General features: G+C 50.1%; 1 protein-coding gene and 1 long non-coding RNA gene across 2 annotated transcripts in view; both read left to right on the top strand.

Moving 5' to 3' along the window:
• Window positions 1–14,622, top strand: part of Rptor (regulatory associated protein of MTOR complex 1) — a 293,401-nt gene that overhangs the window by 266,577 nt on the left and 12,202 nt on the right. Inside the window, exons 23-25 of the mRNA XM_032914128.1 lie at window positions 478–661; window positions 2,338–2,448; window positions 12,052–12,157. Of these exons, the coding sequence (XP_032770019.1) occupies window positions 478–661; window positions 2,338–2,448; window positions 12,052–12,157 (401 nt within the window). The remainder of the gene's footprint in view (window positions 1–477; window positions 662–2,337; window positions 2,449–12,051; window positions 12,158–14,622) is intronic.
• LOC116910240 lies at window positions 6,969–8,600 on the top strand. Its single transcript, XR_004389145.1, has 2 exons — window positions 6,969–7,985; window positions 8,112–8,600. It is a non-coding gene; the product is annotated as an uncharacterized LOC116910240 (long non-coding RNA).

The following is a 14,622-nucleotide window of genomic DNA, read 5'->3' as shown; positions in this document are numbered from 1 at the left end:
TACCAGGGCCTTGCTTTCCTCTCCTTCCCTTCTCTTAACACTTCCCTCTCTCCCTTTGTCCTTTCTCCCTAAACACATAAGCACATGCTGATATCTGTGCGCTTGGGGCCCCTTTCTAGACTTCTTCACTATCCCAAGAACACTTCATTTGCACACAACATACCAGGAAAAGTTGAATGGAGCCTGATTTCTGTGACCTTTGGGATTCCTTCAGAGGCCATAGGCTCTCTGTGTAGGTGAGCAATAGGGTGGACTAGACAGTTCTGCTCAGGAAGTAGTGTGACTAGCCCTGAGTGTGCCGGGCACACCAGCTCTAGATTGTGTTATCTTGTCTTCACAAACACCGGCCAGGGCACATCCAGCAAGGACAGTAAGTGGACATTCCTCATTGTGACATCTCTGAGGGACAGGAACAGGAACCTCAGCACTGCATAGTAATCCTCAGTAAAACATGCTGTCTGCTCTTCTCAACTGCAGAGGTTCCCCGCCAGCATCTAGCACCAGCAGCTGCAGCCTGACCAATGATGTGGCCAAGCAGACGGTCAGCCGTGACCTGCCCTCCAGCCGCCCGGGTACTGCCGGCCCCACAGGGGCACAGTACACCCCTCACTCCCACCAGTTCCCTCGTACACGAAAGATGTTTGACAAAGGCCCTGATCAGGTACAAAATCATGAGCCCCTCATCCCCTGTAAGATTCAGTGTCAGCACAGGGCGCTGAGGACTTTGCTTTCCTGATATCCAATGTGATACCTTAGTTTGGGATCATTCTGTCCCCACAACCCAGTGCCAGCTGTTGCTCTCAAGCCCCTTGGAGACACAGTGGCACCCAGGTCCAGTACCCCTCATCTGCAGGTCTGGTCTTCCTGCAACACCTCCCCTAGGCTAGCGCATCCTGCCCACCTGAGCCCCAGTCGCAGCATGTGAACTTAACTTGCTTCTTCCCCTTCTTAGGTAAACAGCATTCTGTCTCCACTTGATGCAGCTGCTACTCTTCAGGGTTCATTCTGAATAGCTTGTTTGGTTTTCCTGTGAGCATTCGATTACTCTATACAAGCGGGCACATTCTCTGCTTTTCACTAAGCTGTCAGAACAGTTCAGGAGAGGAATATGCTGCTACCCAAGCTCTGAGAGGCACCGAGATAGGCCCGTCCTGTCAGCCAGTGCACAGGAGAGGGATGCTCGGGGTGTCTCAGCAGATCTATCATGGCTCACCTTGTCATCTAGGAAGTGAAGAAGGAGCCACAACTTAGAGCAGTAGCTCATGCCTGGAATCCCAGCACTCAGATTACAGGGCAGGAAGACCACTGGTGTTCTTTCTGTACTGCAAGTGAGACTGAATCCAAAGAAAAGTAGGCACAGCTCCCTTGTAGGCTAGCCGTGGAGCAGAGTCACAGGGTTAGTGCCTAGCAGGCCCATGTGGCAGCCCCTGGTCTCCACGTCCCCACCCTACCCCTGCCCCTTGACAGCCAGTAAGTTCTGAGTACAGTCAGCATCCTGGTTGACCCCTGACATGGCTAGAAGCAAGTGCAGAAGACTGTACTCTAAGGGAACAGGGCATCAAGTGGAGGGGTCTGTGCAACCTTCCCTGCATCAGATTTCTCAAATGGAGCAAAAGCCACTGCTTCCAGGAGGGCAGTAAGCCCATCTCCCACCTTGCCCCCCAATAGCAGTCTGAGGCATTTCTTCAGCCCTGGACTAAGCACAGGGCACTGGCAGAGGGCACGGAAGGAGAAGACTGCTGACCCTGGTGGCCAGGCCTCCCTGCTCCTAGAGTGGAGAAGAGTAAAGGACAGTCTTCTTGGCACCTAATTTGAGCTCTGACTGACCTGCACTTGGCTGTGCCTCTGCTGCTGTTTCTGTGGCTGTTAGAGGACAACTGTACTGGTGAGCAGATGTGGCACAGGCACGTGAGCCAAGCACATAGCCAGGCTGGCCGTGGAGAGCAGCAAGGCAAATGTGGACCTTGCTGTTTACATTTGTGCTGTTGGGGGTGAGAGCCAAGGCCCTCAGGAATGATAGGCGGGCCTCACCCACTGAACCATACCCGGCCCCTCGGCCGTGCTTCTCACGGTCACCACCCGGCCCTGCCCAGGTGCTTTCAGGCTGCAGTGAGAAGAGTGTTCATCTGTCACACGGTCGTCACTGTCACCTTTGCCAAGTGTAAGAAGCAGAGGATGCCAGGCTCACAGTCACGAGCACACAGTCCCCGCACTCGGGAGCCTGAAGCAGGAAGGCCAGGACTCCAAGTCACACTGGGCTACATAGTGAGACCACTTCTCAAAACAGTGAGCCTAACGTGTTTCTCCTGGTTCTGCTCTCTCTCAAACACCCTCAAGACCACAGACGATGCAGATGATGCTGCCGGACACAAGAGCTTCATTTGTGCCACTATGCAGACGGGGTTCTGTGACTGGAGTGCCCGCTACTTTGCCCAGCCGGTCATGAAGGTGAGTCCTGCATCCCCCCTCATTGCCACGTGTCCTTGCTGCTGCTGCTTCCTTGTTCCTTGTTCCTCAGACTCCCTTGTGACAATGGCCCCCTTCCTGTCCCTCTCTGGCTTGCTGAGCCCTGCTGGCCCAGCTGGAAACTCTGACCTGAGCCAGTGGGCCAGGGTTTATGGGGCTGGGCTGTGCTCAGTGACAGCCTCACCTTTGGCTTTTGTGGCTCCTGTCATACTTCACTTACTGTTGGAGGATGACACCAAACTGCTGTCATGGTGCAGGTGTCAAGACCTAAGGCAGAAAAGAGCCAAAGTGGCCGGCTTTGCTTTCCTCCCTGGAACCTGCCAGCTCTCCATGCCAGCTTGTCCTCACTGGCAGGGTCTAACTGTGTTAGAGTGAGAGTGAGCTCAGGCCTGCCCCTGGGCCATGCCTGGTGACTGAGCCTCTAGTACAGTGGGGTCTGCAAAGTTGTCTTCTGGTTCCTACTCTCCCTAGCTGTGTAGTACAAGGTATCTCAAGATGACCGATTCGTGCCTGAGCTAATGGCCGCAAACATGCAGCAAGTGCACTGATCAGCCTGCCTCTGTCTCTGTGACCGCTGCAGAAATTGGCTTAGGTTTGTCTGTAAGTCTGAAGCATGCTCTTAGACGTCTTCTCCTTCCTGCATATTGACGACTGAAGGTGGAAGCCACAGATCATTCTTCACAGATCATTGTAAGTCTAGCTAGATGCCCCAGTGAGTTCTCTGACTTCACCACGGTGTCTGCTTCCCTCTTCCTGTGGTGGGACTCTGCCAGTAAAGCACAGAGCAACTGTTCTCAGCATCTTCAGCAGGGCTAGAGTTCTGAGTTCTTAAGGGCTGTGGTGATGGAGGTGGGGTGAATGTTCCCTCCCATTTATACAAGGACTGGAGAGATGGCTCAGCTGTTAAGACAGGGCTACTCTCCCAGAGGCCCTGAGTTTGCTTCTCAGCCTGTAAGCGCTGGCTTGCTACCATCTGTAACTTCAGTTCTCAGAATCTAGTGCCCTCTTCTGGCCTCCGTGGGCACCAGGCACAGGTGTGGTGCTCAGACTTACTTGCAAGCAAAATACCTTCACCAGAAAAAGGGTCTTAAATATTTATATTTAAATAAGATTAAAGTATAAAATGGCCAAACTTTTTACATCTTGGGCTAGCATTCCCTTCAAACTAATCATTGCTTTTTTAAGATATAAAACCATTTAAAAACAATCAAAAATAGATGGTCTCTATTGAGATCCATTGAAGTATCTAACAGAGACTAGGCAGATAGAAATTCTGAAATGGGCCAGATGATAGTGTACACCTTTAACCCCAGCTCTCAGGAGGCAGAGGCAGACAAATCTCTGACTTTGAGGATGGCCAGGGCCACACAGAAAACCCTGTCTTGGGAGAAAAAATCTGAAATGGGGTTGAGAGTATAGCTCAGTGGTGAAACGGGGTTGAGAGTATAGCTCAGTGGTGAAGACTTGCCCTATCAGGCCCACAACTCTGAGTTCCATACAAGCATTACAAAAACAAAATAATAAAATCTCCTCATGGTGGGGCTGAGGGTGTGGCTCAGTGACAGACAGCTTGCCTCTTTTCCTGGAGGCCCCGTTTTTCATCCCAGGATCACCAAAAATGGATAATAATCAACATAATCACTTTTATACTTGAACATAACAACGGTGAAGAAAGGGAGTGAAACATGTGACCATATACTATTGAGGCTGTTAAGTGTTTTTAACAAATCTGAAAGTTAATTAGTGCCAGTCAGATGTGGTAATGCTTGCCCATAATCCCAGCGCTCAGGTGGTCGAGTCAGGAGGACTGTGACTTCAGGGTCAGCCTGCACTACATCATTATAAAAATGACAGCATAAGAAAGTGCTCCTGGTGGAGTTGCATCAGCACCTTCTGCTGCTGGCCTGCTTATGGGCGAACTAAAGTCCTAAGGCTGAGGCTAGACCTCAAGGAATAAAGAGTGTCAGAAGTGTCTCACGGCTGCGACAAAATGCCTACTGAGGGACCTGAGGGGAGAAAAGTTAACTTTGGCTCACAGATCCAGGATACGTACTTCATGAAGCAGTCAAGGCAGCAGGAGCAGGAGCAGCTGTCATTCATCTGTGTTCAGGAAGCAGAGACCATGCTGGAGCTCAGCTCCATTTCGCCTTTGTCCTCGTCCCGGATCCCAGGTGGGAAATGGTGACACCCACATTAGGGTGGGTCTACCCCCCTCACCTCAGTTAACTTAATCTGGATAATTCATCATAGTCATGCCCACAGCTTCGTTTCCATGGTGATTTTGAATCCCATCACATTTGACAGCAGTGAGTACTTAATAGTTGGAACTGAGTGTTCGGAACTCATGACCAGATTCCACACAGGACTATAGAGTCCACAAAGCGATTCACAGCTCAGTGTCTGTTGTGTGCTTAGAGGGAAAAATTGAATTTAATTTTGAATAGGAATAATTTTCTTCTCTTAGTTGGCAAATTTTAAACACTGGTCTGTCTAGAGCTTGCTTCATAAAGGAGGGACGAAAGCAAACATCCTCAGATGCTGTTCTAGTAGGGAAGGGCCGCTGCCCCAGAGGTGACTTGGCCACTGCTGTCTCTGTCTCTGTGCCGAAAGCCGGTGGTCCCTCCACAGAGCGCATTCCTACAGTCACTGTGTGTGCATGTGACATATGATAGACCACACACAGAGTGCCCACCCAGACTCGGGCCTGCTCATCCAGCCAAATGGCGAGGGGCTTAGAGAGGACTGAATCAGGTCTTATACTAGATATTTCTGCGTTTAGATTTTTTTTAAAGAAGAATAGTTACTTATTTTATAATTTAAACCATTTAAAATATGATTTTAATTAGACGAAAAGAGTTTTAAGAGTGTGTAAACTTCCTGGGCATTGTGGACAGAAGATCCCAGCATGTTAGAGCACAGCCCTGCACCACAGCCCAGGCCTTACAGTCCGTGCTGGCTGGGCACTCTGCAGCCCCTACCCTTGGATAAACCTGCACATCCATGAATCTGACCCAGAGCATATTATTAAGAAGTCAGAAAATGGGAACCGTGTGACTAAAGGAACTCCCCGTAATACGCACAGCTTCATCCTGATTCTGCTGCATTTGCTGAGGGCGCTACGTGGCCACTCCTTCACCTCACGAGTGAGTTCTGAGTGTGTCGAGTCGGAACGCTCTAGGCTCATTCTACTCTCCTGCTGTGTATACGTATGTAACATGACCCATAAGGCATAATAGAAAGACCAGTGTCAGAGATATGAGCCTGCAGAGAGCAGCGGCATCTGTGACAGAGACACCAGCACATACACCCGTTCTCAAAGGACACACCTCACCAGCCCCCATGGAAAGGGAGCAAGTGCTGGAAGAACCTCCCAGCTCAAGAGGGAAAGACAATACCTCACTCCAGAGCCAGAAAAGTCACTGATCCGGACTCCTCATAAGGGAGATGGAACAGTCACTGTTCAGTCCACCCATAGAGCCTGAGACACAGGCCCTGCTCACCGCTCTGCAGCAGAGAGACCTTCCTGATCACCAGCAGGTCAGCTGGCTCCAGCAAGAGGCTCAGCAGCTGACCTCTGACAGAGGGAGGAGGAAGAACACACAAAGAAAGACGCTCTGAGGTACCCACAGGAATACACAGTGAGCCCAGCTCAGCCCCACATCAGCCATGAGAGACCGAGCTGTTTACCTTGCTCTCTGCCATTCTGCACATAAAGTGTGGAATTCATTTAAAAACTATAAAACACCCAAAACTATCAGGCAGGCAGTGTCAAGAGACAGTCAGTCATAACAGGACTCAAGTCTCAGGCAGCCCAGACGTTGGAGCTAACAGAAATGGAGTGTGAATAACTGAGTAGACAAAAATCGCACAACAGAACTCGTGGCTCACCCGGTAGATCCCAGCAGTTGGGAGGCAGATGGAGGAAGGCTATCATGAATTTGAGGCTAGCCTTGGCCATGGGAATTTCAAGATGCCCTAGCTACAGAGTAAGACCTAATCCTGAAAAATGAATTAAAAAGCAGAGGCTACTGGGGAAAAAGTGGAGAGTGTGCATAAAGAGGAATTTCAACCAAATTGAAAACTAAGAAAATAAAAAGGGCCCAGTGAGGTGGCTCAGTGTGTAACCCTGACAGCCTGACTTGGAGCCCCAAGACCTCATGGTAGAAGGAGAACTGACTCCTACCATTTGGTGCGTGTTCACTCTGATGCATGCATGTGCACGTGCACACACACCCATACACATAAAAGAGGTTTTAAAAAAATTTTAGGAGACTAGAGAGATGGCTCAGTGGTTAAGAGCAGTGACTGCGCTTCCATAGGTCATGAGTTCAAATCCCAGCAACCACATGGTGGCTCACAACCATCTGTAATGAGATCTGGTGCCCTCTCCTGGTGTGTCTGAAGACAGAGACAGTGTGCTCATAAAACATATATATTACACGCTTGCACACATACACACACTTTTTTTTTTAGAAGGTTGCTAGGCTGTGGTGGAACACACCTTTAATCCCAGCACAGGGAGGCAAAGGCAGGTAGATCTCTGAGTTCAAGGCCAGCTCAATCTACTTAGTGAGACCCTTGCTCAGTGGGTCAGAAGGCCTGCTGTTAAGGTGGTGGTGGTGTTCCTGAAATAGATCTGTAGACTTCCAGCTATCTCGCTTTGAAAATTGACACGTTTGACGCTGGTTCCCTATGGAAATGTGAGGAAAGGAAGACAGGACATAAAAGAATAAAAAGCAAGGCGGCTTACACTTCTGATTTCAAACTTACATGTCAGTGCTAATTAAGTCTGTGTGATCTGGACATGAGGGCAGATGGGTAAAAAAGCTGTCTGCTATCCCCACTGTGACCACAAACAGAACTCAGAGGGAGGGCCCTTTAACCCATGAGCTACCACAGTTCCTCTTGGCTGTTAAAGGAAAGACCTTTCGTCCTTTTCAAACAAAACTGCTAGTTTCACCCGTTGTTACCATTTGACTGTACTAGCATTGTCGTGCCTCCATAGGCTCCCGCACGGGGAGCCTTGGTTTCCAACTAGTGGCACACATTTGGGAGTTGGGAAAACCTTGTGAGTCCTGGAGGCACACCCTGGGAAGATGCACCAGCTCCAGCCTTTCCTGCACCTTGATGTGAGAAGCACTGCTCCACCACATGCTTCCTGCCGTGCTGCCCCGCCCTGACATACCTCACTCAGGAGCAATGAAGCCAGATGACTATGGGCCGATCTGACACTGTGGGCCAAAAGAAACCATTCATGTGTAGCCCAGGCTGTCCTGGGACTCAGTATGTAGCCCAGGCTGTCCTGGAACTCGGTATGTAGCCCAGGCTCCCCTCAGATTTGTAGCTTTCGCCTGCCTCAGCCTCCCAAGTGCCAGACTGCAGCCATGACCAGCCTACCTGGTTTCACCTCTTCTTTCACATTGTGCACGTGTGTTTGGTCTCAGCAGCTGAAGTCTAACACGGTTGTCATTTCTGACAGAGCTTTGAGGAGGAAGGAATCAGTGTGGTATAGAAATAAGGTGTGGGGTTGGGGATTTAGCTCAGTGGTAGAGCGCTTGCCTAGGAAGGCAGCAAGGCCGTGGGTTGGTCCCCAGCTCAAAAAAAGAACCAAAAAAAAAAAAAAAAAAAAAAAAAAAAGAAATAAGGTGTGGACTCCAGTATGCTGTGTAAAGGCAGCACCAGTCAGACACCAAAACCATGCGTTGTAAGAGAGCAAACTGCTATCCAGTGGACCCCAAGCCCATCACGCAGAAGCAGGAGGCAGAAGCACTCAAATACTACTGAGCACATGGACCACCCCATCCATAAGCAACTCAGCATTAAAGTCAGCCTCCTAAGTGAGAACAGGAGGGTGAAGGAAGACAGTCCGTACAGCAGAGAAAGTGTCTGACAGAGCCCCACAGCCATTGTGACAAGCTCAGCAAACTAGGGAGAGAAACAAGCCTCCTTTCCCTGGTGAAGGACGCCTGCTGCTGGGGCGGGTTGAGCTGAGTAGGTTTGCCGGACACAGGTGTTACAGAGCCGCCTGCATCCCTGTGAGGAGCAGCTAGAAGTTAAAGTGTGACATCAGGGCATTCACAATGACACTACAAAACAAATGCCTTGGTATGAATAAAAATGTTTTCTGAAAACTATGATACTGTAAAATAAATGGGAAAGGCCATGTTCATAGGTGGGAATGCTCTTTGGCATGCAGGTGCTGGCCATCCCTAAATGGCCACTTAAATCAGTTCAGCCCTGACTGGAGTCCCAGGAAAACTGTTTTGGCAAAAGATGACCTGCGTAAAATATGGAGAAAAGCAATGAAGTTGCAGCAACAAAGTCACGGGCTTAACATGGTCAAGTTAGTGATCAGGATCAGTGTGGAGCTGGAGCACGGACGAACACACAGATCAATAGCATAAAATAGAGAACCCGGGATGGAGCTACACAGGCCAGGCCCATCGATTTTCAGCAAAGGGGCGAAAACAGCCCAGTTCAGCAGAGACATTTCACTCACACCTTTTCAACAAGCAACAGAGTGATTTGTAGCACTACATGTGAACCCCCAAACTGTACACTTTTGAGTTAGATAGAGCCTTTAATGAGATACAAAAGCATAAGCCATGCCAGAAATCAAAATGATGAATTGTGCTTCATCGAGCAGCTCACATGGCCATCCCCAGCTACACAGTGCATTTGAACCCAGGCCAGAACACAAAACCCTGAGTCTCAGTTTGGGTTTTTATTGCTGTGATAAAACAGCAGCAATGGAACTTGGAGAGGAAAGTTTGTCGACCTAAACTTACACACCACAGTTCACCACCAGGAGGTCAGGACAGGAACCGGAGCAGGGCAGGAACCTGGAGGCAGAGCTGCTGCAGAGGCCATGGGGGTGCTGCTTGCTGGCTTGCTCCTCATGACCCGCTCACTCAGCCTGCTTTCTTATAGAATGCAAGACCACCAGCCTGAGGATGGCACCACACAGTGTGCTGGGCCCCTCCCAACAGGCACTAATTAAGGAAATGACCTACAGCTTGCCTAAGCCCAATCTCAGGGAGTTATTTTCTCAGTTGAGGTGTCCTCCTCTCAGATGACTCTAGCTTCTGTCAAGTTGACGCAAAACTAGCCAGCCATTAAGGCCATCACCCATCCTCTACCAGCCTGGACAGAGGCTAGCGTGCTGGTAGGGGATGGGTGATGGCCTTAATGGTCCATGAGAAAAGAGCAGAGAGCCAGGGTTGGCCCCTTTCTTTGCAGTCCTCCCCACTTTTGCCTTCACTCAAGCCTTTTTTTCAATCTTGATAGTTACATTCCTTGACATACCTTGATACTTATTAGTTCCCAAGGCACCAAAAGTAAGACATAGCACCAGTGTCTAGACGCCACACAGGACCATAGCACCAGTGTCTAGACGCCACACAAGACCATAGCACCAGTGTCCAGACGCCACACAGGACCTACTTACCTACTTACATTGTCTTACTTCCCTGTGTTCCAGAGCCTCAAGGTCTTTGTGACCAGAAAAGGGCTGGGCCGGAGTTCAGCTCCCTCTCAGCTGCCTGTGCCTCCACAGGAGGCTTCAGCTGTAACTGGTCTTTCTGAAAGCTGAGAGGTACAGAATTGGCATGTCATATCCTAATCGTGTGACCCTTGTTAAACAGCCTCTGAGCTGTGCTCAGAGAGGACCTCAACAGCCAGGCCTGGATGCTGCTTACCAAAAGGCATTATTCCTCAGGCCAGATATAAATGGGTAGAAAGAGAAAATGAGGGGGAGGGTGTGTGATACACAGCCACAAGAAGTGGGGGTGGTCTTTGGCCAGTCTCATCTAATCCCTCCTTCCTGAGAGCTGGTCATCCCCAGTGGTGCCTTCAGTGGCCCTTCCTCTGTACTTTCTGCTGCCTATTCACCATGTGAACCTGGTTCTAGTACTGCCTGTCGCTAGGATAGCAGGTCTGCAAGAGAATACTCAACTCCTACATCCTGGGTAAAAAACACAGCCCCACCCCCACCCTTACCCCTCACTCCCATGAGACACAGTCCAGAGCCAGGGTTCTGTCACCAGTGACAGCTCAAGTGCCAGACTGTCTGACACTCTCCAGGTTTCCATATGCGTGTGTCTCCTCTAGGCCTTGATTGTCTCTGTTTTGTTGTCTTTGGAGCCTGGGGTCTGCCCTGGGTTCACCCCCACATGTGCAGCAGTGACTTAAAGCAGAGCCTCAGAGAGCAGCACCAGGTCCCTCTTCCTGCTCCAAGCACCTTTTAGACCTCTCCTTCTGATCTGCTCCAGAGAAACTGGGCTCCATTAAAGCACAGTTGGGGGCTGGAGAGATGGCTCAGCGGTTAAGAGCACTGACTGCTCTTCCAGAGGTCCTGAGTTCAATTCCCAGCAACCACATGGTGGCTCACAACCATCTGTAATGGGATGTTCTCTTCTGAAGTGTCTGAAGATGGCTACAGTGTACTAACATATAAATAAAATAAATAAGTTTTTTTTTTTTAAAAAAAAGCACAGTTGGGTCTGTGAGAAGCTGCTGCTTGCTGCTGCTCATGTCACTGGTCATTGTCATTTCTTGTCTAATAAGCTCTGCATTGTCGTGGGATAAAATTCGTGGTTCTGAACCCACATTTACTGCTGTGGGACGGTTTCTAAACTGATAACCGCTCACAGGGAAGCGAGGCCTTCTCCCCTGTGTCCAGATTGGTCATCCTCCTCTGGCTGCTAATTTGTTATTTGGGTGCATTTCTTGGCAGTTTTTGAGAAGAAAAATAAGGGTGCATAGCAATAAAACACTGAAAAAGAAATACAGTCCTGTCTGGGGTTTTCTTCCTGGTGCTGTTTTCCTCAGGAAGCCTCTGCTAAAATGCTGTCTCTGACTGAGCCAGGAGGGCCCTCTATCCATGTCTCAGTCAGGAGGAAGAGGGTCCTATTTTGTTCATTGACTGATTCAGTGTTTGGGATGTTTAAAGCTAACTCCTCGGCTTCCCAGCAGGGAACCAGTGAGTGAGATTTCCGGCTTCAGAGGAGAGGGAACTGCCCCTGTGTTCACAGGCAGGCTCAGTTGTCATAGCCAGCACCATGGCCTTGCATTGGCCAAAAGCATTTCCCTTGTTTGGGAATCTCAGGACCCCACCCCTACAGGCCCATCTTCTCTTGTTAGTGGGCTTCAGCCAGGGAAGAGACTAGAGAGTAATGCCATTTGTTTGTTTGTTTGTTTGTTTGTGTTTCTGAGACACAGTTCTCTGTTTAGCCCAGGCTGGCCTGGAACTCCCCAAATAGACCACACTGGCCTCAAACCTGCCTCAGACCCCCGAGTGCTGGACTCATGTGGATGTGCCACTATGCCCAGTTTAAAAGTGACTATGTGGGCTGGAGAGATGGCTCAGCGGTTAAGAGCACCGACTGCTCTTCCAGAGGTCCTGAGTTCAAATCCCAGCAACCACATGGTGGCCACAACCATCTGTAATGAGATCTGATGCCCTCTTCTGGTGTGTCTGAAGACAGCTACAGTGTACTCATATACAAAATAAATAAATCTTTAAAAAAAAAAAAAAAAGTGACTATGTTATTGCTGAGCCTAATCCAGCGTTTTCTGTCCTTAAAGATTCCTGAAGAGCATGACCTAGAGAGTCAGATCCGCAAGGAGCGTGAGTGGCGGTTCCTGAGGAACACTCGAGTCAGGAAGCAGGCACAGCAGGTTATCCAGAAGGGTAAGTGCACAGCACCTCCCAGGGGAGCAGGCCTTCTGTTGAGCCCCCCTCAGCCCCCAAGCACTGTGTGTGCTGCCCTTGTAGACCAGAGCACTGACTGGTAGAGTCAGGTGGAGCAGGGAGGGATGGCACTGGGGAAGAGGAACCCGCCTCAGGGGGAGGGCTTCTTCTCAAGGACAGCCCAGTCCTGGGGTCTCAGTACAGGCAAGTCCCCCAAAGCTGGTGACCTTCTGAGAAGCCTCACTCCTTATTTTTTTTGGAATTTCCAGAAGAGTTCTAGGCTTTGGTAACCCACATCTCAGTAGCCACCTGGGATGTCCTTTCCCTGTAATAGAAGCAAGGTTTTGTCCACCTTGTCTCCACTTGTTCTTGAAATGACCACTGGTTCCATTCTTCTAAACCATGACACCCACACCCTCACCAAGCCCTTCCCAGACCTGAAAGCATGTCACATTTGCTCCCTTGCATGTTTTTGCTTCCAGCCTCATGGGGACATGTTAGTGGTCAGCCAAGGAGGACAGTCTGTGTGCTGCTGGAGGGCTCAAGAGCAAGCTTCTGTCAGCAGATTGCATCGTGTGTGTCCCCCAGGCCTGGAGGACACACAGGGAACAGGGCGTGTCAAGTGCAGGAAGAATTGAGTGCCAGAACCTCACCCTAAACCCAGGGCCTTTGTCTCCTCTCTTGAGAAGTGTAGAGCGAGGCTCCCCACCACCCTGGTGCAGTCCCACAGCTCTGATTGCATGAGAGTGACAGATAGAGACCATTTCCCGTCTCCAGCCAGTAGCCAAGTTTTTCTCACAGAGAGCACTGGCTGAGGGTCAGTGTAATAAGTCTTTGGCCTTCTCCCCTGTAGCATAAGTCATAGTTCTGACCACGCCTCCCTGTCCTCTGAAACTTAGAAACTAATGACCAGCTACTTGTTAAAAGGCTGAGGCCTCAGAAGACAGGATCTCTCCCACTGAGACAGAGGGTCATGCCAGCTTCAGCCCAGGCCTGCCTCACTGAGCGCCTGCATTTCCCGTACAACCCTGTCTGTGTCTCTTGGGTCCCTGACAGTCATTAGTCTGCTGGAAACGGCTCAACTGTTGACTCATCATGCCTCCCTGGGGTGCTCAGGGTGTACAGTGCAGCAGCCACCCTGCCTATAGCACCCCTATCGCTCTCTGAGGGGGCACAGCACTCTCTGAGCACCCTGTTCACTGTACTCTCCTAGACAGTACTTCCTTAGGATCCCTAAGACTGTAGGCCAGGGCAGCTAGGGCAGGTTAGTTTCCTGACAGAAGTTTGGAAAATGGGTCTAGCCCACACAGTAACATGTCTGGGGGCCTCTTGGGCAGCTGCAGAAGCAACATGAACCTGTGTCTATTCAAATCGAGGCATACACTCAGAATACAAAGTCAGGTGGGGCTAGAAGATGGCTCAGTAGGTAAAGTGTTGGCCTCACAAGTGTGAAGGCCTGAATCAGATCCCCAGAACTCACTCATAAAAGCTAGGCACTGTGATCCATGCTGGTGATGTCTGGTGAGGCCAAGTCAGACAATACTGGCCAGCCAGCCTAGCCTAAGGTGAGCCGCTATCTCCTCTATAAGGTAGACGCGGGCTTCTGAAGAGTGAGAACCCAAAGTTGGCCTGATTGTGCACGCGCGCACACACACACACATCACACACACGCACACACATTTTCTTGACAAAAGACAAGTACTCTTTGTAGTCTTTGTGAAAAGGAGGAAAATTTATCAAAAGAAGGTACCAGAGGAGGAGCCCAGTGGTGGAACAGCTACATGACAAGTGGGGCCTGGGCTTACACAAAAGTGAAATTAGCGAATGGTCTGGAAGCTCATCAGGTAAGATGGAAACAGAGCTAGCTCATTGCTGAAGGGACTATAGTGCCTTCCTCAGTCCCCCAAGTTCAATGTCTAGATTTAGTGCAAGTCTGTTTGTTTGACAGCCTGGTACCTTCTGGGAAAGGTGTTGGTCAGAGGTGGGAAATGCCGCCTGTGGGTGGGTGGAGCTGGCTGCAAAAGCACAGGCCATGCCCAACCCTGAACAACATCCACTTCCCCTGAGGCATGTTGGGCAACCTGGGCCAACTGCTACACGCTGCCGTTTGCATCTCTGCAAAACATATTAGCAGGTAGGACATTTTCCTTATCTTCAGTGCTCAGAACCTGCCACCCCTGGCATCCTCAACAACAACAGACTGTGGTGCTCCAGGCTGTAAGCTAGTAACCACTGCAAAACAAGGGGCCCTCCTCCTCTGTGCAGCAACACGCACACAAGCACATGCACACACACGCACACGCACACGCACACACACACACACACACACACACACACACACACCCTTTGTCCCTCTTTATTGTGTTCTAGAAGGTTACTGTGGTCTAGAAGGAGCACGCAGAAGACAGACACTGTCTGCAGAGCAGCGCCCCTGCCTGAACACTGGTCATCTCTGTGCTGCTATC

This window comes from Rattus rattus, chromosome 9 (assembly GCF_011064425.1).
Source record: "Rattus rattus isolate New Zealand chromosome 9, Rrattus_CSIRO_v1, whole genome shotgun sequence".
Classification (NCBI taxonomy): Eukaryota; Metazoa; Chordata; class Mammalia; order Rodentia; family Muridae; genus Rattus; species Rattus rattus.
The sequence above is the reverse complement of the archived record's forward strand: the minus strand, read 5'-3'. Positions and strand labels throughout refer to the sequence as shown.